Here is a 25,618-nt window from a genome sequence, read left to right on the forward strand (position 1 = left end):
GCCCAATTGCCTGTGTTGTCTATCAAAGCTGGCCTTGACTTTGCTTTAAGCACAGACTGTGTTTTTGGTTTAGACAGCAAGAATGCTTTAGAGCCGCAGTGAAGGCTCCTTCGGTGGGTTAACATCTGGATAGGGTGCCCACAGGGTAGCTGGCAGACAGCTGTGTGGTGAAGGAGAACATGTGTTTATGGCCACTGACAGAGGCTGCTCGGTCGTATTAGTGCAGACACAACCAACAGACTTCTGGGGAACTGCACATATGATCAGGCATAACGTGCAAAAATGTACGCTTTATTTTGACACCAAGGCTCTTTATACGAAGCTGGGTAGGAAGCCTTCTTGTAAACAGTCTATGTCACTTAAAATGGAGTCACTTAGATGATCATGAAAACTGGAATTTCTATATGCAGAGAAGAACACTACAGCATCAGAGAGTATTTTTATCCTGGTAGTACTGTAATAACAACCCTTCAGATTTCTGTTGATTGCATCTTTCTCCAAAAAATTATCTTTTTTGGATGAAATTTCTCTTGCTTGATCTCAGATAGAGAGTGAACAGTAAAAATCTGTTCAGTCATTTTTATGTTATCGATGAATGACCAAAACTAATGCTGACTTTGAAGCATGTTACGTGTGTATGTCCATGAGGAATTTACTAGGACAATATATTTCTTATACTCCAGTTATTTCACTGACTTTATTTTTATAGGAAAGAAAATCAGGTAAAGTAGTAATGGTTCACTGACTATAATTGACCAAAACCGCACAAGAAAACAAAGCCAGACTCCCAAAGCATTGAAATTATCTCATTTATCTTAAGGGAAAAAAAAGTCAAAAGCACAAAAAGCATTTTGGTCAAATTTGATGTTACAAAACATTTTTATATTTATTTAATATCATGTTCTCCTACTCTGTAGTTATACTGTATATTTTTCTGAAAAAATAATATGCAAACAGATTATTGCATAACACATCTCTTCCAAATTAGCCCAGAAATATTCACTGAATTAATTTTTTAACACAATAAGAAAAGTGTTTTAATATTTTACGTTTAAATTCCAAAGAGGTTTATCACATAAGATATTCTGTGGAAAGCAGCACCTATTTACTTCTTTGTAAGCCATTATGAAGATGGATCTAGCCTCTCAGACAAAATAACAGAGGTGGTTAAAACACAAGCTGAATAAAGAAGCTCACCGAGTGGGTTCTTGCAGAGTGAGTATTTCACTTGGCTCTGTGTGTGGAATATTTTGCATAATGGTCTACAGACCTCCTAGGATTTTGCTATTACAGAATATACATATACATAGTGCTGAGACACAGAGAAGTGGTATTTCACATTATGTCTATGCTTGTTTAGGGCTCACTGTCTACGTGGAATGAGTAAAAGTAATATTAAAAGAAAATAATTATTAAACGAAAATATTTCATTATGCAAAAAAAGAAAAATACTGTATTTTAGTTTAGAGACAGTTCAAGCATATACAGCATATACATAATAAAGCTCAGGCATTTCTTTTTTTCGTATTAGCTAAAGCAGTCATGAAACTGTTGTATATTGGCTTAAACCTTGACAACCACCTAGTGCATTCTTCTTGCTCACCTTTTAAAAATACACAATCTGAGATGGATACATTGCACTGCTGGAGTTTACAATATATATTTCAAATTTACAAAAATACAGAAAAACAAGATTTCTTGCACTCAGATACTGAGCATTAACCCTTTGAGTACTAATTCCCACCTGCAACACTGCAGAACACATTCATCTGACTTACATGTTTTTACAACATTCTAACAATTGTAATTGTCGTCTTTATGTACACTATTAGGAAACGTATTCCCACATACTAAAAAAAAAAAGGTAGAGACTAATAAACTGCTAATAACCGAAGAATAATGAGTTGAAGTATGTGAAGGTTTCTGCAACATATACACAGAGCATCGCAGACTGATGATCTCTCAAGGGAATTTTCTATTCCTTTCTGCAGCGATGTAGCAATTACATAAGCCTGTGTAAGACACAACAGCAAACTTCCTCATGTGGCCATACAGAATTGTGCTTTTTCTCTTATTTATGGATGCACTGCTCACTTTCCACTGTAGACTTTTTCCTCTCTCAGCTTTACGCTCCTATTCACTTTCTGCGATCCCTTATTATTCTGCAGCCTTCCTATTGAAAAAAGTGGTTTTATTTCATATAGGGATAATTAAGATGCAGTTCTGTACTGTGAGTTGCTGCTTTGTGTCCAGATGTTCATGGAAACATGAAAAAAAATTCTTGCCAAGAGGCCTGTTAACAGAAGATGGTACTGACCCTGGAATGCCCTACAATTCAGCAGAAATCACGAACATAAAGATCTTCTCTGAAGGTCAAATTTGCATTAAAGGATGAAGACAATCGGAAATTTGCTAGGGGAGGAAATGGGTTTTCAGAAAGCAAGTGGTGAAATAAATAGATGGACTCTAAGAAGGTGTGTTTGGAAAATGACTGAACTTTCTCTTTCCTGACAACTCTGGACTACATTGATCATGTAACTAAATAGACATTATCATATATACAGTGTCTCTGAACTAGAATAAGCTATTTTAAGAAAATAACTGTAGTCCTCAAAGAGTTAATGATAAAACTGCTCTACCTAACAGATGTGGAAGGGTTATCGAGAAACAGCTTACAGCTTTGTTCAAAAGGCATACTTTACAAAGAAGTGTAAAACTTGTTGAGACAATTGCTATTACACTGCACGGTGTCACATACAATGAGTAGTGCATGCTCTGTAAAGACATTAGAGTGGACCCTTATCAAAGCTATCATATAACCTTATACAAAGGATTGTGCCACTTAAACTAGTGCAGAGTGATTTTTTTTCTGTAGATTTATAATGCTCTAGATTAATATCAATAGGGTTTTTCACAGCCTTGTACAACACTTTTTTTGTTCTTTTTTTTAAACACATGTAACACTAGAAAACAGCAAATGGTATATCCTGACATATGTCATGCAAAATACAACCAATACAGCACCATAGATGTAACAGAGACATTACCGAGCACTTCTCTCCAACAAGAAAAAGGACAGAACAGAGACTGTACATTACACGACTTTACAGGCCATATGCTACAGAAGGTCTTTAGAGGCAGTATCACTTTTGTAGATCTAAAAAGCTGTAATTTTATAAAATCCTATTTGTCATTTCTACCATAGTCACTTCTGATTAAAATCCATGGCACAGTAATAATATTTTGCTACAAAAATAAATAAGTAAAAGTTTAAGATGCTGATATGCTTATAAAAAGTGTCTGAAGTCACTACAGAACAAAAGTGAAAACAATGAATGAAAATGATGTATTTCTAAAGAAGTGTTGTTCTGTGTAACAAAAGGATATTGCCTCTCATATTCAATTGTCTAGACTTCATTTTCTAATTATCCTGAAAGGATAATTGTATGACTTTCTTTTAAAAATAACTTCGCTTTAAAACTGTCACTATCTCTCTCTCTTAGACTCTTATTAAGAAAACGGAAATAAAGATGGAAAAGCTGTACAATTTACTGTAGAGCTACACAAATATGTCGTCTCATTTAGTTTGGAATAAACACAAAGATAATGATGGTTTAGGGGGAAAAACCACATTATGATGGCCCATGAACTACACAGTAGTTTCATTTTTCCAAGGGCCAGTTTTGATATTTCCTGTACTATCTGAGCTGTATATCATGGCTTCATGCATGTTTCCCTTGAGAATTCCATTGTGATTCGTCGTATTAAATGGCAATGACTGTGTCCGTGGGTGCATTTCAAAATGAGCTGGATGGTGCGCAGTGTCACTTTCTGGCATTTTAGCACAACTATATATTACAGTACTTGCGTCGCTACTTTCAGGCTGGTTGACAGTAGGATATGGATCACTTTTTGAGCAGCAGGCCCGTCTGTGACCTGACTGGCTATCATGCGTACTGTGGGGACTGTCTGTGTGTGAGCTGTGGATGCTGCCATCGATACTTGAAGGAATGTGATAGGCGTATTCCCTTTCACCTGCGGACCTATGCCGACTGAAATACCGTGGCTTAGTTCTGCCTTTCAGACATCTATGAATGTGCATATTGGGTCTGAAGGTTCCCTCGTTGTGGACATGAACGTGAGCTTCATCATCGAGTAGCTGATCGCAGTGCATTTTTGCACAACAGGGTGTCACAGGCGAAAGGCAGTTAACATGATTTTGAACTGCTTGTAGGTTAGTAAGTTTGCAGTGGCTAGCCGCTGGATGATTAAACACAGCTGTTTTGTTGGGACATGGTGATTCCTGAAGACAAGGTGCGTGAACTTGAGTGTCACCATTGACATTAACCTTTGGGCGCACATTAACTTGGACGGAATAGGTGTTTCTTCTAGATGGGCAACAGGACCACCAGCAATGCCACACATCATCTCGCTTTGCACAGTGATGGATCAGGATGAAAAGCCCCAAGGTCACACAGAAGGCTCCGTAAAGACAGCTAAATATCATATCCAGGAAATGACCTTGAGATACTGCAAGTGCTCCGAAGGTCCAAGTGGCAGTAAACAGGAACAAAGTGAATGCTGCGGCTCGAAGCTGAGCCTTAAATGAATGCTCGTTTTCCAATAAGGACGAAGAAATCATGGAGCAGGTTGCCTGGGGGACGGGCACAGGGTCTGTAATATGACCATGGCCCACCTCAGTACTTGGCATTCTCTGCGGGTCTTCTGTCTTTTCCTTTAACTCATACTTGCGTTCAGGATGGCGCTTCAGTTGCACGTACGTGCAGAGGAAGTAAACACAGGTGACAAGCACAATGAATGCTACTGGCCCATAAAAAGCACCAAGACTAGGCTCCCATGCCATCCAGCAACTGAAAACAACAAAAAAAAGAGAGTCAAGAACATTTTATAGCCCACATCAGATGTGATGGACAACTGACTGACGTGAAACTGGGCTTTCTGACTAACTTGTATGACACAACAGTGCCTCAGAAGTTCAGATATGTTTGTTGTGGACAAAGGGAGCGTGTCTTTAATATCAATTAAGCTGAGGCATCACTTTCATATTTCTTAATAGAATAAAATGTCTTGTATAATTTACAGGATATTAAAGCTGAAAATTTCCAAGAAATGTAGGTCAGTTTAGAATCTAGGATTGCAGTGAAGTATTAGACCATTTATGTCAACCCTTTTTTCGACTATTAAAAATGTCAGCAGTAATACTTTGATTAAAAAGCAAATGAGGCATGGTTTATACAATCTGTGTGAGCAATAGAAATGTACAGATTTCAATGGCTTGTATCAAAGAACACTGATACAAACTCTTAAGCCTGAAGATTGTTCTTGACTTTTTTTTGTTGCCAAAGTAGAGAACAGCTTGAATAAAAGAGAGGCTGAAAATAGACTTCCAGTTGAACAGTCCTTTCTGCAGTGAGCGGACCCAAAAGATATATGTCATTTCTGAATTTTCCACTGTTTCTGAAATTCCTGGGAGTTAATTTACATCAATTTGAATGTCCTCAGAAAAATTAAGGAACCTGGTCGTCTCTTTGTGGTATGCCAGTAGCATATTATTATTGTAACATGGATCATTGTTTTCTAGCCTTTAAGTAATGTAACCATAACTGTTATAGAGCAGCTTAAAGTAGTTCACAGGCCAGTATGAGCTGAATAGGCCTCAGTTAGCTGCATAATTTTGTAGCAGTCTTAACAGGACTGTCCTGGGGATGAATGATCTAATGAAATAAACATGGGAGAAGAAAACACTTCTGGCTAATGAAATCCCAGATGGAAACTGGGAGAACTTGGGTCAGGGGGAGAATAAGTATTTGCCTAGTTTTTACTTTTCTCTATGACCTGCTTTTAGCCACGGTTACAGACAGGCTACTGAGTTGGTGGTATAAGCTAGTACAGCTGTTGTTAGATTCTTATATTCTAAATGTTGTATGGATTTCTGGAAAGAGGAATAAGTTACTTTCCTTATCTGTTGGACTAGGACAAAAGGTAATGGGCTTGAACTGCAGCAAGAAAGATTTAAATTGGATTTTCAAAAAGTTTCCTAGCTGTTAGGATTATTAGGATAATAAGCCGTAGGAATAGTGTCATGTAACCATTATTGGAGCATTTAAAGCACCTCAGATAAATAACTGTCAGGAATGGTTTGGATATAGCTAATTTTCCACTGGGTCAGAAAGGCAGACCAGGTGATCTGTCATGATCCATTCCAGCTCTAAATGTGATGCTGTGTGACACTTCATACTCATTTCGGTGTGTGTGATGGGTTGCAATCCCTCCAATACAGTGAGGAGTCTTCTGATATCATATTCCTGTCAAGCCAGGAATCATCTACCACTTACTATGAAAAGGGCGGAATGAATTTTTCTCCCAGGCTGAGAGCATCTCAGCTAAAAAGAGGCAGCCCCCCTGGGTACTTATCACAAGAAACTGCCGCATAACTGCTTTAAATTTTTAAAATCAGAACCTTAAATAAAAACATACACACATTTGTTAATGAACTTAGAAACACTTCAAGGAGTATATATTATGCTGTCAGACATGCGCATGAAAAGATTACCTGAAAAAGTCTGAAAATATAGGTAAGTCACCACCGATATTTAATTGGATAAGCAGAGAGCACAAAGCTACAGGAATACTTGAGTACATTTGAATGCTGCATATCTGATGCAAAGTGGAGAATGGAATGCTCCCCAGTGGAACAGTCCCTGGGGATGCTCTTATTTCAAGTGGAATCTCAATGTGGATCACTTAAAAAATCAGTTCCGTAAAAATAAGTTCAAGTTTGTGCATCTGCATTTACTTTACTAATACTATTAAAAATGAATAAGGCATATGACTCGCTATGCTGTTGTTGAGCTGTCTTTTTACCCAGTCATATAACCATCCCTCACCTGTGCCTCGTTTTCTGTATGGGCTGTTGTACCAGGTATTGATTGGCTACGATTAACATGATTAAAGAAGTATAACCTCTGTAGCTGTGCCAAAAGGAAAAGCATCTCACATTTATGAACATAAATAATCGAGTCTTTTAATATACTGTTGATTATAAGTGATTGTCTAATTGGATAAGTTTGAATAAATATGTGAATATGAGTTGAGCCCTAGGCAGAGCAAACAGTTAGCCATGGTATGTACTAATTTATTACCAGAATTTAAATTTCAATTACCTATAAAAATGCCTTTAAGAAGCCAAATGCGCACTTACAAACCATTATCCTTTGTTTCCACTTTTCTGACCCAGAACATAATTATTTTCAAATGTATTACAACAGATGCTCAAAGCACAAACTAAGAGTGATGTCCTCCTGAATACTAGTGCTGGCAGAGTACTCACGCATCCATTAGTGTGCCGGTCATTGCCATGCTGATCTTTTACACAGAATGTATTTAACTTTGCAGTCTGATTCACTTTCTGCTACAATTTTATGGAAGGACTTATTGTATTTTATTGATATCTCATGTTTCATGCCAAGAATTAATAACAACGTGATGCCTGGACAGCTTGTGGAGGTGTGCTGAACACTAATGCACTAGTACACGAGAGGGCTATGTCAGGATTGCAAGACGTTGTGACTGGAACATTTCCAGGTGGTGAAAATCCAAAATAATTGGTTTTTAAGGGAGGGATGGGGGTGGAGGAGGTGGGGGAAGGATTTCTATTTGTCCTTTTTTCACATAATTATTTGTAAATTACTTTAGCTAAGTCACCTGAAGGATATCAATTCAAGGTAGATAATGAATTGAAAGTATGTAATTAATTGGTAGCTCCATTAAATATGCTATTCATTATGTATTTTTAATATCCTTGCACTTACGCAGATGTAAATGAAGAGTAAGCCTTTAAAGGAAAAGTGATTCGATTGACAGTAATAGAGTCAAATTGGTAGAGGTGAAGCAGCAAGCCCCAGATTAAGACATTGCTCTTTCATAGCTATTATTTAATAAAATTTCGCAACAAACGTCATCCCAAGTGGCATGCCTGTACTCTTTATGAAGTCAGTTATATTTATCGGCATAAGAAAAAGAATGTTTTCTTTAAAAGTTTTATGACAATAGTTTATACTTACTATGGTGCATTGCCTTCAATCCCATAATTATTGATATTGGTTGCTGCTGTAATCCCACATATAATGAAAGGAACGCCACCACTAATCAGGTAAAATCTGTTGAGAGATAATAACTGATATTTTAATTTGTCTGTCTTGTAGTCGAGTACTGCTTTTTAAATAATTGTATCTTCTTGAAGTATTTGGAATATACAATATTGCTCAAACATTAAACATGTCCCTAAAGCCAGAAAAGAAAAGAATGAAGTGTTGTCACAATAAACACTTTATGAAGCAAACAGCAGAAAGCTTCATATTTAATATTTACATGGATGAACTCTTAACAATCTCTTGACTTTCGTGTTTAGTAAATGTGGTTACCCTTGCAGCCATACGAAGAAAAAGCCTTGCCTAATGAAAGAACCTACATCCTAAATAAAGTTATTCAACTCACCTAGATACGTATATTTAATAGTTATTAAATATGTAAGCATTATAAATTAAAAATATTCAGGCAGAGCAGCTATATTCACTTTAGCCTGAAAATGTTCCCAGGGAAATTCAGTGAAATCACAGAAACATTTTCCTATCTCCCGGAAGAGAAGAGGAACACAGTTCAGTTAAGCAAAGAGAAAAGGGGCAGTCCACTTGGCAAAATGTTGTTGTTTTTTCTTTTTTTTCCTGCACAGAGGAGCACTCTGGACAAACCAGGAGGATTAAATATCTTTTTGCATACACCACACTTTCCTTCACTCATTCAATATCCAGCAAAATCAATGCAAATGCATTAAAATGTGAGGGCCTCTAAGACTTCAGCAAGATCTTATAAATATCCAAGAAGAGTGTTAACCTAAGTGTTAATCTTTCCGTAAAGACTTGTATTCTAAGACTGAAAGCACATATTTTCATACCCCTTTAACCAGTTAAATGCCATTGAACTACTTGGAAGCAGCAGTCTTTCCAATGTATGATCATTAGACTACATTAAAGTCCATGGGGATGTCTCACTGAAGTTGGCATCCTGCATGCCTATGTCCAAATTCAGCAAAACAAACTATCATCATATTTGCCATTTATACAAATCCTGATATAAGCAAAGCATAGTATTATTCATGGAGCACAGCACTTCCACTGCTGCGGCCTCTGAGGTGGAGGGCACCAGCCCCGGTGTATGTGAGGCTACAGCTGGAAGGAATGCTGCTCAGTGACAAAAGGGAAAATGTTCCACTACACCTAGAAGCTCAGCTGGTTCTCTGAACATCCTGACAAATTTCCTGGTTTAACCAATGCTTTTCTGTCAGTAGACAAAATTAGGTTCTTTTCAAGCCACTCCTCTGGTGTGGGAAAGAGTATGCAGGGATACAGATGCTTCTCCATCACTGCTGTTATGTTGTCCATCAGGACTAGGAGGAACGCGGCAATATGCGGGACACGTTCTGACCAGCAACCGGCTGCTAGTTTTCTATAAGTGTTATAAATATTGGGAAATTTCACAGTCACTGCAAGGCAGGATTTTTACAGAAACAGAGTTATAGTAAGATTAAATCAATCAGCATTTAAGTCAAACCCAGAATTGGTGTTAGAATTTCTTAACCTCTTTTCCCCACCTCCTTCCAAAGCAGAATTAGAGGCCAGGCCTCAGAAAGTTTCATGTTAACATTTACAGTCAATCTTTGTCCTAATGGCCTAAACTGTAAACAGAGCAGAGAAAATCATCCTCCACATTCATCAAAAAGCCCTTCAGATTTTATAACTTCAAAGTTATTAAGTATATATATTTTTATTTCAAACTTGGCTTATTCTGTAGAGCTCAACAAATTCCAATGAACAAGCTGCCTCCTTACAAAATCCTTTCATTCACTGCAGTTTAATGATTGTACATATCTTTTGACTTGAGCATGTTGAATAAGCTAGTTTGGTAGCTTATTATTATTTTTAACAAAGACATGTTCAATGACATTTTTGAAATTCAGGAAATGACTAGGGTAAGCAATGAGCCATAGAAAAGTTAATCCCAATTTATCTAAGAAATAGTAAAAAGCAGAAGTATAGGAATACAGAAGCGTAGGGAACTGCACCTCGAACTCAACTGAAGTGATTACACCATAGAATTTACCTACAATGCAACCTATAATTTCAGTTTTTGCAGTGCCACCACTTTCTACAGATTGGATACATGCCTTCAAATTGTATCCTTATCTCAAGTCGCATACAAGCCAGTATTTGGGTGTTAGATAATCTGCTTCATTTCTCACACTTTCAGCAGGCTGCTGAACACTACAACAGTAGCATCAGATGGTCTGGAAGCTCTTAGCTACACAGTGCTTCAGAAATGTGGCAAAATCTAGCCAAATTCCTGTTCTGGCTCGTTGCTAAGAGAAAATACATTCTAGAAGCGACATAAGGTGAAGTCAAATGGTTTCAGTGTACCTGAGGTGCACTGTACTGATATCCAGCAAAGCACACTGCCTGCCCTGTCTCATTGGAAAAAAAAAGTAAAATAGCAAATAGGAATGACAGTGTATACAAAGGATTCTTCATTGGTGGATTCGGGTTTCCTGAAGGGTGAAGGGAAAAATAGTCTGCCAAATAGAAGAAAAGTCAGCAAGCAAAATATAATCAAAGACATGGAAGTTAAATTGTAAAAGCAGGAGTGCGTGGTCTTGCCCATTTGTGTGAGCTCATGGATACCTTAAACAGTATATAAAGAAGAAAAGACCACACTGGAAAGTCACCAAAGAGAAGAAATATTGTTCAAGAAGGTTCATATACATGTTATTTGTGAGGAAGTACACTTAAAATTAAGAAATTTAGACCAGTCTTTCCAAACATTAGTTTCTATGCAATCATTAGTTTTTATCAATTCCTTCTTTTTCACCCAGATGGGACAATTAGGACAAATAGTTTTGAAGAAAAAGCTGATGTAGAATTGATAGGGCATGAATAAAAAATGAAGAAAATGCAGATAATAAATAGCAGTGCTTCATACTTCTAGAAAACCTTTTATCTAAGAGAATCAAAGTACTTTATAACATTAATTAATTTAGCCTTACAGCCCCCTGTGTGGTCGATAAACATTATTATCCCTGTTGTACAGATGAGAAAACAAGCAAGGAAAGATTAAGTGTTCAAGGTCACATAGAAAGAAAATCTGTTTCAGAACCAGACTTCTTAATCCCCATCCTATGTTGAAACACAAGGCACCTCTCTATTACTGTAAATGAAGGGACTGGGCAAATCATGGCATCCAGGAGTTGGTCTCCAGGCCCAAGACACACGATTGCCTCTGTGAGTTTGAGCAGGAGCAAGAAGAATATAATCTTATCTGAAGGATCCCCTGGTTAGTGGGGGAATGTCTCCCAGTATTCACTAAGCCTTGCCAATAGCTGTCTGCCTGTTACTCCTTACAAAGGAGGAGCCTGTGTGTGCTATTCCCTGTGCAGCCCCAATACTAGCGTCCACTGGTGTTTCATATAGCACTGCCTGGGCATATACTCAGAGCAGATTTTCCAGACCAGTTAAAGCGGTCTGAGTGTAAGGATTGTAACTGGAGAGGCACTGGGTTCTGCTGCTTTTGCTGCTGCAGCCAACTTCGGCTGTCTTTCAGTCATACAAGAGCAAAAGTAAGGGGTGATGCTCCTGTCCGGTTATGCTCATTCACAGAACAACAACAGTAAAGGAGTACCCGAAGGATAAACCTTGTAAATTGAGCAAGTACATGCTTTTCGGCCATCTCCTTCGCTCCCAACTATATTTCCTCATTTTGAAAATTATTTTTCCTACACTGCCTAACTTACATTTACTACTTCCTCTCATGACTACCTTTTGCTTTTAAAGCTTTAAAGGTCTGTATCCTTCGGTTCAGTAACCAGCTCTTGTCTTCCAATTACCTTTTCTTCTTCTGAGTGAATTTTCTAATTTTTCTCATTAAGCCAGTGGGCTGCCTCCCCTTCACAAAAGAACATGCAGTATCTCAGGACCCAGAGTCAATTTAATCTACTTGTGTTACTCTTTTACCATTCAAGATTGAAATGGTGATACTCAGGCTACCAGTAATGGAGCTCTGTAGGCAGCAGTAAGAAGCCTGCTCTGACAGATGTGACTGTTATGATGGAGCCAGCTAACGCCGATAGGAAGACAGCCGTGCATGCAAATCTTTAAAGACTGGGAAACCACAGGGAGGAAATTAGAACTTATTTTCAGCTAAAATTTCATCTTGACAAGCAGTTAATTTATATAATATTTTAAAATTGTTTTACAGGGAAAACTGTAAACCATCTGTGGGATGATTTGGGGCTTTGAAGCAATTGCCAAGATGTTGCTTCAATAGCCCTTGGGAAGAGTTTTTAAAATTTGTACGCTGTTGTTGCTGGCCACCCAGGGATGTCCTGATGATACCTAGCAGGCTTTCACATCAGCATACATTTATTTACCGAAGCTCATTCTATCACATCTTCATTAATATTGTTATCCAAGCTAATTAGATTAAAGCTAGCCTGGTAGGCCTCAGCACTCTGCACTTGCACCTCTTAGCTGCAGCATAGGCAACACCTACGGCCTGAAAACCAGGCTCTGCAGACACGCTGAAATGACATGCAGTAATTTGTGGGGGGAGGAATCATACTCATTGACCATTAGAGGGAACCCCTAAGTTCCTGCTGCAGCTGCCTAAGACCAGTAAGTACAATGTGTCTTATTACATGCGCTGACATAAACACAAAAACCCCCCCAACAGAGCAGCAGACACTGCTTGAGGTGATGCCCCTCCATTGACATCATGGCTTACTGTTTTCCAGCTTCCTTTCAGCAAGAACTCCTCTTGTAAGGCAAACCCTACCACAAAATACTGGGAGCTACATAGCCAGTCTGAAACAAACAGGATAATGTCAGCAAGAATGACTGCAATAGCCTGCAGACAGCATCCATTCTGCTAACTTAACATACAGTCTACTTGTTTATTTCCACAAATATTACTCAGTAAGTCAGCATGTAAAAGGAGAGTTCTACCCAGTGATGAACTTCTTGCTTGAGTGTCTGGCTATTCTCTAGCCCAAAATTGTTTCCAGATTAAGAACCTTGACTCTGGAATGAATTCTTCCAAAAAGGACCTGACCTTGGTTTTGTGGGTGTAATGCAAGGCTGATTTTAAGTTTTTTTTTTTTCTGCAGAGGTTGGAAGAACAGCAAGCAATGTATGAGTAAGTGATTTAATGCCTTCAAATAGTCTTTATTGCAGACATTACTTGATTAAAACGTATTTATATTTAAAAGTGTTCCTCTCTGCATGCACAAGTCTAGAGAAGTACATGTTAGATATATAAAGATACCAGTGAAACACTAATTTCTTTCCTTTTCCTCAGTACAAAAAAAGATTCACCTATTTAGCTCTACTTACTTCTAGGGCACGCTTCATACAGGAAGAGATGTCTATTAGCCACTTGCAAAATAAACATGAAAATAAAAGATGAGTCACAGCAAGATGACTTTCCCTTTTATTTTTCCTTGAGCTGGGATTTGATTTTAACATCTTTGTGAAAATAATCCATATAGAAAATGGTCATTAACTTCTGAGCTAACCAGATGCCACAGTTCAAGTACCCGGCAGGCAGGCAGGCAGATAAGTAGCTGCTCTGTAGAAAGCTGAATTTATGAGACTGATTTTCAAATTATTCTTCCTGATTTTTCATGCATCACATCATTTCATGGTCATTTTTCCTGGGAATTTTGATAAAATAAAAAAAAAGACTTTGTAGAAATGATGGGATTTTGAAAATGTACTTTTCATTTAAGAAAAAGAAAAAATTGTCATTTTGAATCCTATTCCCAGATAGACTTGACTTATGAATGTTTTCAAAAATACCATGTTAGTTTTGCTTCATGGCCTTGCTGAAGAGGAAGAGCCTATGTTTCTTAAGTGCTTTTTCCATGCCTGCAAAGCAGAATATAAACAAAAAAAAAAAAAAGAGAAAACCAATCTACTAATAAAGCTAAAATAAACTTTAATATTGCAAGTCAGACTCTAAGTAAATAATAACAGAAGTAACAACTGTGTGAAAACTCAATTTGGCACCTTTATGTGGCAATATTGTTATTCTTTTTAACTGCCTGTTCACAGTCCATTTTTTTTTCCATAAGGCACTTCACTCATTCAGCACGGAAGGAACAAAGATCACTGGATAGGTAGTTATTAATTTTTTTATATATCCCTTCTTTCTACCTCTTACTGCAAATTAAGAGATTCACAAACATTAATTAATTAATCTTCATAACGTCCTTGTAAGAATATGTATAATCTTCTCCATTTAGAGGCAGAGACTAAAACACAGAGACACGAATGCCGAAACCATTAAGAAATGTCTCTGCAGATTTGTTTGCTCAACTTAAGATGTCTGGGCCTCCATTTGACAAAACCTGGCTCTAATTTTTTTTAAAATTGGCCATGACATATGACATAGGAGTTTAAATACTTTTCTAGATCTGCTCTTAGAGACTCATAATATGGGAACCTGGGCAATAGAGTGGGAGAAAGGTAGTCAGTGTCAGAAGATATGGAACCTACCTATCAAATGGCTTCAAAAACACTTGCCTCTCTCATGTGAGCCATTGCACTAGGTATTCTTACTGAGCTTCTCTTCCTTTCCATCTATGACTGATGATGTCTCACGGACTGCCATTTATGTAGTGTTTTAGGCCCTGCTAGTGGAGGAAGTCAGGAGGATGTGCTGAAGCTATTTCCATTCAACTTCCTTGGTTAACGCCCTTCATGGCTAGTGCAGCCGTTATGTCTACTGGAGCATTTTGCAGATGAAAAGGAATTTACAGACTGGCAGTACAGTTACAGTTTGCTTTACCATGACCCTGTAAGACAGTCTGAGTCAGCAGAGAGAACAGAGAAACAAAAATGCATATACCAAAAAAATAAATAAATTCAAGAACTCAAAAAAATGTTTACAGAAAATTCAGACGAAAAAGAATGGAATTTCATTTACAAAGGGATAGCTCTATTGTCTCTTGGTAAGCTAGATCAAGTTGAAGAGCCATTGTATCCAAGACCTTGCCTTTTTTTTTTTTTTCCTATGTTATTTGACAATGCCTTGGAGGCTGTTGGAAATCAAAGAGAGAGATGATTCTTACAATGCATTCCATGCTGCAGTTTAGCTCTATTGACTTCTACTCCTGCTCAGGCTTAATGAATAAATAACTTAAGTCAGGCTAAGGAGGTACTCAAGCTGAATATACTTCTGAAGAAAAGCAAGTAAGTAAAATATTAAGCAGTGTGTAGAAAGAAAATGTATTTATTAGCACTCTTCAAGAATCTATATTTTTAAAAGTTTAAAAGAGCATGGATGTCACAGAGAGAAAACTTTTTGTTAGTGCTCAGGTAGAAACTATAAGAGGAGAAATAATACTCATGCTTTGAGTATTTTCTCTTTACACAATCATTTTATCCCTAGGGAACACAACAGGCCTTTCTGTTTCCACAGTTAATTTCTAGTAGTGATGGCTGATGCTCTTGTGCTGAGCAATTCATTGCTACCTCTTTTTTCATTGCATTTGACTATTCTGGCGTGGAGCTGTTAGCTGAAATTATTTTGCGGTTCCAGCCTACTGAATCAAACCCAACTGCTTCACCGAGCATTGCAGTACACCTTTAGAAAGTAATTTACCATCAAGATGTCCTTCTGACTTTCAAAGGGGAGAAAAGAACCATTAACCCATCAACCCTCATCAAGACAAGAAATTCTGATAACAGCCTATATATGACAATACCATTTTATATAATATGAAAGGGAAATGAAAAGTAAAGCATGCAAAGAGAGTGATAATAAGTGCTCTACCCGCATATCGTCACATATTTAGTACTCGATTCACGTTATATTAGCATCAATGTTTTACGACTGTCAGTAGAATCACCTTGAATTTTAAATAGAAAATATGGATTTCTTTCATTTTACTTGATGTAATATTTCATTAAGCCTGCCAAAGGAACCAAATGAAACTACTAGCAGGAGGAAATATATTTTCATTTAGATCAACTGTGAAAGTCACTGACGGGGGGTTCTGGTCTATGTTCTCCTATGACTAAATTTTGAAAAGGAATTTATGCCAATCCCATATTTTATAATTGCAGTCACCAACACAGCCTCCTGAATCCCACTGTGTTTTATGTATTGTTCAGTTTGATGCTTACTTGCTTTGTAGGCAACTTTTTATTGTCAAGAAGAATTCTTTTTCTTCTGCAGTAATTTTTTACAATTTCAAACACACCAGTCAAGTCCTTGTTTTGTAATTTTTACATCACTAGAAAACACACTATTTTCAACATTCACAGGAGGGGAACCTTTGGAGAATTTATTCAGAGGTCATTTATTCACTACTTTGTATGGTTTGGGTTTTAGGTATGAAATCTATTTGTTGTATTAAAAAGAGATAGTCTGAGACCTTATTTTTTATTATGAACTATATTGCCAATTTAGAGCTAAATAATTTCTATTGCATGAGTTTCACAGGGAGTGTGTGGAACTGGCCATTTTCTAGAGAATAATACACTTAGTTTTATTTTCTGTGAAGTTCTTTTGCTGTACGTGCACTGAATGATTCAGAAGATATTAATGACCAAGCAATCAATGTCATGAAGATAGGGACTTTACTGGTGGGCCCAGGTGGCTTGTTCTTGGATTTGCTCAGTTGAGCAATCAAGACAGATATGTGCAAACAGGCAATGAAAAGAGAATACTGGAACTCCTGGGAAGTATCTCCAGGGAGGACACATTAATTCTCTTCTCCTAAATTCATGTCTTCTTTTCCTTTTTCTCTTATATAAATCAATGATCTTATATGAAGGGCAAGATTTTTGCCCATAGTGCCAGAGGGAGCTGAAATTGTTCAGAAGAAAGAGAAAAATAGAAGAAATACTTCGGAGATGTGAATTTCCACAAAAACTACATTGTTAATTTGCACATTTTTTTGCAAGCCTTGTATCTTGTGACACAATATTAAGCCCCAGTTTCAGATGGGAGGTGATAAAGAATCTCAGCTTTCTTTGCTGAACTTTTATGTGGGCACAGAAACAAATGAAATCTGATTTCCTACAGATTTTTTCTTATGATTGTCTTTGGCGTCTATAAGGGTACAAGGTCCTCTTGAGATATTTCCCATAGTTGTTCCATCTCTATCATTTCAGCATTCCCTTATTTTGAGATAATCTTTGTCATTCACCTGCCCATCTAGTCATGTGAAATTTACAGGAGCTTAATGATCATTACCCATCTCAGGTTGGCTAGCCAGTTATTAGACAAGGAAAATCCCAGCAACAGTCACATACTTAAACAAACTGTTCCTTTAAGGAGATCATAATAAGAATAAATTTCCATTTTTCCATTACAGGTAATTATAGGCAAAATGTGAAAAATGTGAACTTTAATGGTTCAAAAAGACTACCAGACAAACAGGAATCTTAAACTCACTGTTTTTAAAAAACTGTCCTGTTTTTTACACTGATACCACAAGTTTTGCTTCAGTTTACTGATCCTTGAATGATGAATGTTGGTGTTACTATTTACAGAGAGAAAACAGTAGCAAGAAAGCACAGCTCCAACACACTAAAAAGCATTTTTATCTTCTGCTGGCCCTGAAACATTTCAAGCATCTTATAAAGCCTGTTTGATTGATATGGGCCATTAAAATAATGTGTTTAGGAAATGTAATGTTGCCCCATGAAACCTGCCATTTCTGAAAGAAAAAAAAAATTGCCTTTCTTCAATGTAAATGAAAATTCCAGCTTCACACAGAATTGTATGTAAAGCTGCTGAATGCATCAGCTGGTTTCTGCCACAGAACAGTGATTGGGTGGTGACTGTTATACAGAGTGCTCTCAGAAATATGTTAAAGTTGTACGTGTTCTGGTCACCGTGTAACATACATATTTTAATCTTTAACAGATTAATATTTAATATATTCATGTGTCCTTACAAAGTGCTTTGTTATGAAGTTTACAGAACAATGGTAAATTTCATCTCTTCACCTAGATTTGTTCAGCATATCCTATGCATATTCTTAAATGATATCCACCAACAATACTCAAGACATATTTATACCGTCTGTGTATAGAGAATTTATGGAGGTAGCTCTATTGGATTTTAAATACTAAAACTTCAAGCTATGAAAGCATTCTTACTGTTTCTGAGGATTTTACCAATAAGGTAATAAACCCTCCATCTTTAAAATATTTTTAAGGATTAGGTGCTACATCACTAAAATTAATCAGAACTAGCATTTCAGGCTTTTGCATCTCTGGCTTTACAATTATGTGCTAATCACAATTTACTTCTACCTTCCATCTATTTTGGTAATTGGGTTTATTTTCAACTGCATGTATCTAAAATCTAATCACACAGCTAGAGAAAGATGTAACCTCAGGCAAAGTGAGAGAACAAACAGTCTTGTTTAAGACATGAAGAAACCACACACTAAATAAAAATAATATCATTTTGATTATTAAATCTTCTTGGTCTACGAGAAGTATTCAGTCACAAACCCAGAGGGCCATTTAAAATCAAAAAGCATTTACACAGAAGATCCATGGAAACCACAAAACCCTTTCTGCTGAATCTTTCCAGCTACCAAGCTTTTGTCATCGACAAATCAAACCCACATTTTTAGAGAAAAGAAGAAACAGTTTCCTGAAAGGAATTGTTTCTGATTTGAAAGGCATACAACCAGATTTTGAATTCCTCTAAAGTCCATATTCAGTGCACAGTAAAGGAAGGGACTCTGCTTTATTTTGGCTCCCATTTTAAAATATTTAAATTATTTTTTTTGAATAGTTCTAATATTTTTAGGGTTTGCCACAGGTCATCAGTTAATAAGGGGGCATTCCTGAAAGTTAAGAAAAATTAGTACCTCAAACATCAAAGATATGATTTTCACTCATACAGAATACTGCTTTCAATTATAAAGAAATCCATACAGAAACATTTTCAGGTGAAGTCAGTGCAAATCACGGGTGTTAACAACCTAAGAGACACCCTAGATGACTTGATATATCGATTCTGAAGGCACCACATTTTTGCTTTATTTACCAAGACCGCACAACAAAAAAAATCTAAAAAGAAGTATTTTGTGGAAGGTGTCTGGAGAATTTAAACACTGGGCTTTTTCTTTTTTGCATTTCTACTCTTACATTGTCTTCGTTCAGAAATATGTGCTGGGAAAAAAAAATCTTAGTATTTATATAGAGCAGCAGAACAGGATAGAGTGCCTACCTCAAGAATTAACTTGCACTCCACAAAGACTAGAGTTACTGAGAAATTTAAAAGGGAAGCTGCAAAATATAGCTCCCGTAAAAAAAAACCAAACTATCAAGATGAAAAATTTCCACTTTTTTCCAACCAGAAATTCTTCTGAGTATCTATTACCTAATCAATTCAAAATATTGTCTATAATTTCCTTTTCAGAACAAGAAGATATATAAAAGATGCTGGCATCTCCTGGGAATGATAATTCAGTTTTACAGCTGGCCACATTTGGAACAGGCATACATAGTATATGCAACCACTACTTACACCTCTACAGACTTGTACAGAAAGAAAACATTAGAAATCCTAAACCTATTAATTTGATTAATTGTGAATAACTACTCTCCTTGACTTGGTAATTAGTAACATTTAGTAACATTTTTGAAAGCACATTTTATTACTTCCTGTCGTTTTTCACTGAGAAATCCTTAGTAATGACAGCTTCACTTTCATGTATTTCAACACTGTAGTACATTTCTCAGTTTCGCTATTTGAAAGAAAGCTGCATTTCCTTTTCTTCATGGCTTAAGATTAGCTGGACCAAATAATTTTAAACCCATGTAACAATGATTAATGTATTCGAACAATGATAACAGCCTTCACATAACTGAATACATCACATTTTTGTTAAGGCATAACAGGAGTTCCCTACCTTCTCAATGCTACACGCATTGACTGCTCAGTGTGCAGTGACCAAGGCGTGCAAAAAACCTGCTATTCATAACAACATGTCCCAAGGCAAGAAACAATTTTAAGTTTACTTTGGTATAGTGAACTATTATACCAAGTGAACCTGCTACTTTCAGTGATAGTGAGAGAAAACCATCTCAATAATCTAAATACTCAATAATCAGGTGCCTGGACTCTCTTCTGTGGCGGGAAAGGCAGATTCTCTTTGTTTGAATTAGATGATTGAGGGTCACACCTGAGTGCTGTGAGCGCTAGATATTCAGTATCCCATTATTAGCACAAATGATAGTAACTTCCTTACGAGGTAGAGATACTTTCAGTTGCAGGAATGGAAAATCACTTCCATCACAACTCTATTTTATTCTTATTTCTGCAGTTTTTTAGAAATCTGTTAAACTTCTGGAAAGACTGAAAGAATCGGGACTAGAGATCAGAATCAGAGTCCTCATGGACTGCAGCGGAATGAGGTGGCCACCACATGATGAGTTTCTTTTGCTATCCCTTATATTCTCTCATCAATAGTTTAGATTCATCAAATAGCACATAGTGTGAATTACTTGTGTTTATAAAGATGATATTTATATACTTTATACTATGTAGCTATGAATTTTAACTTTACGTTATATACCTATGAATTTTAATGATGTTCTGTTAAACTCATGGGTTTTTTCAGGGGATTAAGAGTGGTTTTTTGTGCTTTATTTCAGAATAGGTTACAGCCCTTACATTTCACATTTGTGGTCCATTCAAGATGAAAGCTAAACGGAAACAGAACTAGGATGTGAGGAGGAAATAAGGTCCTCAGAGATTTGCAAAACTTGACTGGATGAGGCCCTGCACTAACTTTTAAGTTGGATCTGCTTTGAGCAGAGTTAAATTAGATGACTTACAGATGTTTCTTCCAAACTATTATCTTTATGATTCTATGATTAACTTATTATTCACTGTTATTTTTCAGTCTTATGAGGATACATCCATACCAGCTGTTGCTGCCAAGAGAAAGGCTCTTTAGACCTACTGCTCTTCTAGTTTATATCACTCTGTAAATTGACACATATGCACTACTCAGAGGAGACTGATTCAAGGTGAGCGAGCATAGCTTGAAAATTCCTATAATTAGAAGTCTGTGCCTAGAGTTCTTCAGAAGAGTACAATGCATTATTACAGCGTAACTGAGATAGTACAGGGCTGAGGTCAGAAAAAGACCCCACTTCACATCCCATCAACAGTGCCTACAGCTGTGACTGTAGCCAAGAATAGTTGTGACAAAAGAAAAAATTGTTATGTATAAAATCTATTGTATCAGATAAGTTCTGCATCCATGACTTATGTAAGTGTTCCCACTGACTTTGGTCAAGCTCCAAATGAGTGAGGTGAAGACTTGCATGATTTTGTACTACACAATTGCATTATTCTTTTGCAGAGACTAATCTATGCTCTAAAGAATCTTAGCAAAGTTACATCCTTGCAGTTGGGTAAAAGGAAAAAGCTTACTTTTCCATGTTTGTTTTCATGGAGGGAAATCTTATATTAGGATTTATCCAATGTTACCCGCTTCTACAACTTCCAGTTTATCATCTTGACTGATATCCAGGTACCCAAGAACTTAAAATCTTACCAGGTAGGTGTTATTGAATGTAACAAGCAGCAGTGAAGCATTAAAGCATGGTGGAAATAACTTTCCCTCATGGTTTTAGACTTTTGGCTTCTTTCTGGAATACTTTCTCCTTCATATTCCACAGGATATAATTCAATATGCTAATCTAGAGGCAGCAAAAAGCACTCCCTTTTAATGCTATACATAAAAGAATGATAATGGATTATCCTACTATTAAATCATAGGCAAGCTGTATTCAATTGATGACTTGACTCCACAAAACCACGGAAATTTAGGTTTATGGGTAAAAAATTCAGGTTGACATTTGGTCCTTAATTCACCCTATTGAACAGTAAGAAACAAAGGTACAATTGCATGAGATCATGAGTGTTAACCCCAATTTTTATCTTTAATATGGAGGTTTTTTTGCTGTTGTCGGTTTTAGTCTTACTAAGTTGGACTATGGGAAATATTATATATATGATGATGGCATGAACATTTGCTTTTTCCTGTTGTTTAAAACCTGACATACACAGTAATCTATTTTTGGTGTTCCCTATCCCGGATTTTAACTAGAAGCAAAAACAAAGCTTTTTCCATCAAATATAAAAAGGTCAAAGGGTAAGTTTCTAAAAAATCACAGGGTTTCTTGCAGCACTCAGCCAGAAGTGATCATGAAACTTTGAAAGAAAAGGACAAGCAGAGATAGAGGAGAGTTATCTTTATAAATAAATAATAGAGGAAATATTAATTAAAAGCTAAAAATGACATGTCATTTACAGAATGTTACTGTGTTAGTAATGCAGAAAAAGGAGACCTGAAAAGGAGTGAACAGCAGTCATTGCCATCTTCACAAAACTGTAAGAGCATCTCGTTGCTCAACTTTCCAGGTCAGAAGGCTGCCTAGCTGTGCTAGGTACAATCATCGTTATTGGATTTGGCAATGCCAGAACCTCAGAAAGAAGTGAAGTGGTCTCTCTAGTCGGAAAACACTCTCTTAAATGAATGAAGAGGGAATATAGCTAATTGGTTGCTTCTTCAATATCACTAGCGGAAGACTAAGAGCCTAGAGGAGCAGACAAGTTTAATGTCATTCTTATGATAGGTATGATAAGTCATATTGAATAGTCCAAAATGCCTTACATATGAATTACAGCCAGCATGCGGAACCATTTCTGAAAATAACAGTGGAGTAATTTGCCCCTGATTGCTGTTCCTTACCTTTCTGATTCATCAGAATGAGTTTTGCTGACATCAGCAATCCCAGAAATCAAATTCCAAAGTCGTATGCATAAATATTTCTTGGACATGAACTCTGCCTGTATAGGTATTTTTTTCTGGAGATGATTGTAAATTCATCTAATGTGAAGATGCAGCAAGATCCTATAATTGACCACTCATGACTCATATAGTCAGCAAACACCACAAATTCAGTGTCTCTCCATAATCAACACATAAAACTAATGATTGCAAAAGTAAAAGACTGGGAGATAAATTAAAGCAATAATTATATCTGAAGAAATTGTAATCTGCTCACAGATTTATAGGCATAAATTTGTGGATAATGTTCTTGGTGAGTTACCTCTATCTACTGACGTAACTAATTGTAATAAGTATAGCTACCAGTCAAGGCATGTTGGAACAGGGAACTATTTCTTACATTTAATATACTTTCCACAAAAATCATATAGAATATTTGAAGGAAAATCTCTGAAATCTCCGATTTCTTGGCATTGCTCATAAATATTGAGAAGCAAACACAAATGATCTTCAGTAATCACAGTCCTCCTACCTCCTAAATCAATAGGTCAAACGATAACTAGGTATCTCTCATAATCAATAGATAAGTCAGGTATCTCATGGGCTCAGGTGTTCTTCCACAGAAAACCTAAGCTAATGTTCATTTTCAGATAAACTATTAATCTTCAGTGATTCCCTGAGTACCAAGTGTGATCTAATAATAATGGCACCATCCCTTTATCTGAGTGAGTACTTAATCAATATAGGCACAAAATTTAATCTGGACATTCTATTTTGTTAAGGTATATTAAATATATATTTAAATTCTTTTAATATCTATCATTAAAACTCCAGGGAATTTACTGAATTTTATTTGTAAGTAGCAATAATTTTCATCTATGAACAAAAATCTTCCTGTGATTATATACGTGTAACTCCCAGCGATTCACTGAAAACCCATTGTGGGTGTGGACATTTCAGAGCAGAAGCTGGCCAAAGTTTTTGTTATGTTTCATATAGTAATGTGGTACCTGAATAAAAATACCTGGAGGATCAGCAGCCAGTTTCTACAAGACTCATAACATATCCAAACACTGAAGGCATATTTGGAACACATTAGTTTCAAAGTCTCTTCTGTCAGAATTTGCTTGCATAATAAAACACAAGAGTTCTTACGAGACCAGCAAGGCTGTAGGAATTCAGCAGTAAATAAAGGTTTGAAAAATGAGAACACTGTTAGGAAAAATGCTTGTTTTGAGAATAAAAGAATTGTAAGGTGCGAATGAATGTCAAGAGGTCATTCAGTCCACTCAAAAGCTCTGAGGCAGGGTCATGATAAACACCTATCATGACTGGCTTAGGTTTGTCTGATCTACGGTAACAAATTGCGTCCCAGGTAACCTCCTTTAATTGTCAACTCTACTTACAGTTTAAAATCTTTTTCCAATATCAACCTCTTTACCCCTTACTGCAACTTAAGTTTATTATTTACTGTCCTGTCTTCAGTAATTCCAGAGAATTTTGTTATTAATACATTTTAAACCTCTTATCAGTGTTGTTATTAACACTCATAATTAGCAGTGAGGGTCCACGCTTTCAAGTGATTTGAGTTCATGTATTCCTTCTTTATTCATGTTTACAACTATCATTGCAAACAAGGAGTCAGAACCTTTCCTTAAAATGTTTAGGATGAGGGTTTCAAACAAAATCACACAAGTCCAGAAGGTCAAGCTCTAAACAGAATATGAAATATCGTGATTTTTCTGATGGTACTGCAGAGATATTCTCTTTTTCCTTTCCTGCCCTATCAACTATGGAGCCTCTCAAAGGGTGTGTCTCACCAACAGGGTGGTGATTTACTATTCCATTAATAAAGATCAGGAATAGGGTTGGAACAGAAGTGACAAACGACAGATAAGGATAGATATATACTTTTAAAATACATGATAAATTTTTTGCCTAACTTGAGTTTACTTGCCTCTTACCTTGCTGGAGGCCAGCGTTTTTCCCTTTCCATCTCCTTTATTAATATTATCACCATCTCAGATGTCCTTGTGACTTCTCCTTTCCTGTGTTAGAGTCTGACTGATCGCTGAGATTTTCTACAGTTCTCTGAAAGTGTGTATATTGGTCTGCACTTCGCTTCAAGACCCATCCTTTGGTTAGATTTCTTTAAAGCTTTCTTTGGACACTTTTTGTGTCATTTTCACACTGATTCCCTATTTTATCCTGAGTCAAAAGTTCACCTCCTAATGGACCTCTTGAAGTAGAGGTACTTTCAATCATTCCACTCTCATTTATTATAATGTTTGCTGTTCTCCACAGGCAATTGTTCAACTACCACTGTAAAACACAACATATACTCATAGCAACACATAGCACTTTATACCAGTGCAAGACAAAGGTAGAAAAATCAGAAGATCAATAGACAGGAAATTCAGAATGCAAATCCCGAAAACCTTGGCTGTACTGGAAGTGTAATTTTTTCAATGGAAAAATATAAATTTTAAAGTGTTCAGTAGAAACAGGAGAGAAAATACTATGTGTGTACACAACCTGTTCTACAGATAAGACCTGCCTCCCCTCCCCTATCATTTATGAACCATTGTAGGGAACTCCACGGTAAGTAATTTTGAAGTAATTGATCCAGAAAATGATACTTTTACCCCAACAGTCAATGGCTGGCTTTTAATCTAATGTACGAGAGCTCCATCTACTCTGGAAGTGATTCTT

At 36.6% G+C, this 25,618-nt stretch overlaps 1 protein-coding gene across 2 annotated transcripts in view; it reads right to left on the reverse strand.

Annotated features, from left to right (window-relative positions):
- Positions 1 to 791: 791 nt before the first annotated feature.
- The window catches only part of ADGRA1 (adhesion G protein-coupled receptor A1), a 291,609-nt gene continuing 266,782 nt past the window's right edge, over positions 792 to 25,618 (reverse strand). For both annotated transcript variants that reach the window (XM_075107276.1, XM_075107278.1), the window contains 2 exons: positions 8,085 to 8,180; positions 792 to 4,871 (listed from right to left, as the gene is read on the reverse strand). In XM_075107276.1, coding sequence (XP_074963377.1) covers positions 3,650 to 4,871; positions 8,085 to 8,180 — 1,318 coding nt within the window. In that variant the 3' untranslated portion in view covers positions 792 to 3,649. The remainder of the gene's footprint in view (positions 4,872 to 8,084; positions 8,181 to 25,618) is intronic.

The sequence above is a fragment of the Phalacrocorax aristotelis genome, chromosome 12 (genome assembly GCF_949628215.1).
Source record: "Phalacrocorax aristotelis chromosome 12, bGulAri2.1, whole genome shotgun sequence".
NCBI lineage: Eukaryota > Metazoa > Chordata > Aves > Suliformes > Phalacrocoracidae > Phalacrocorax > Phalacrocorax aristotelis.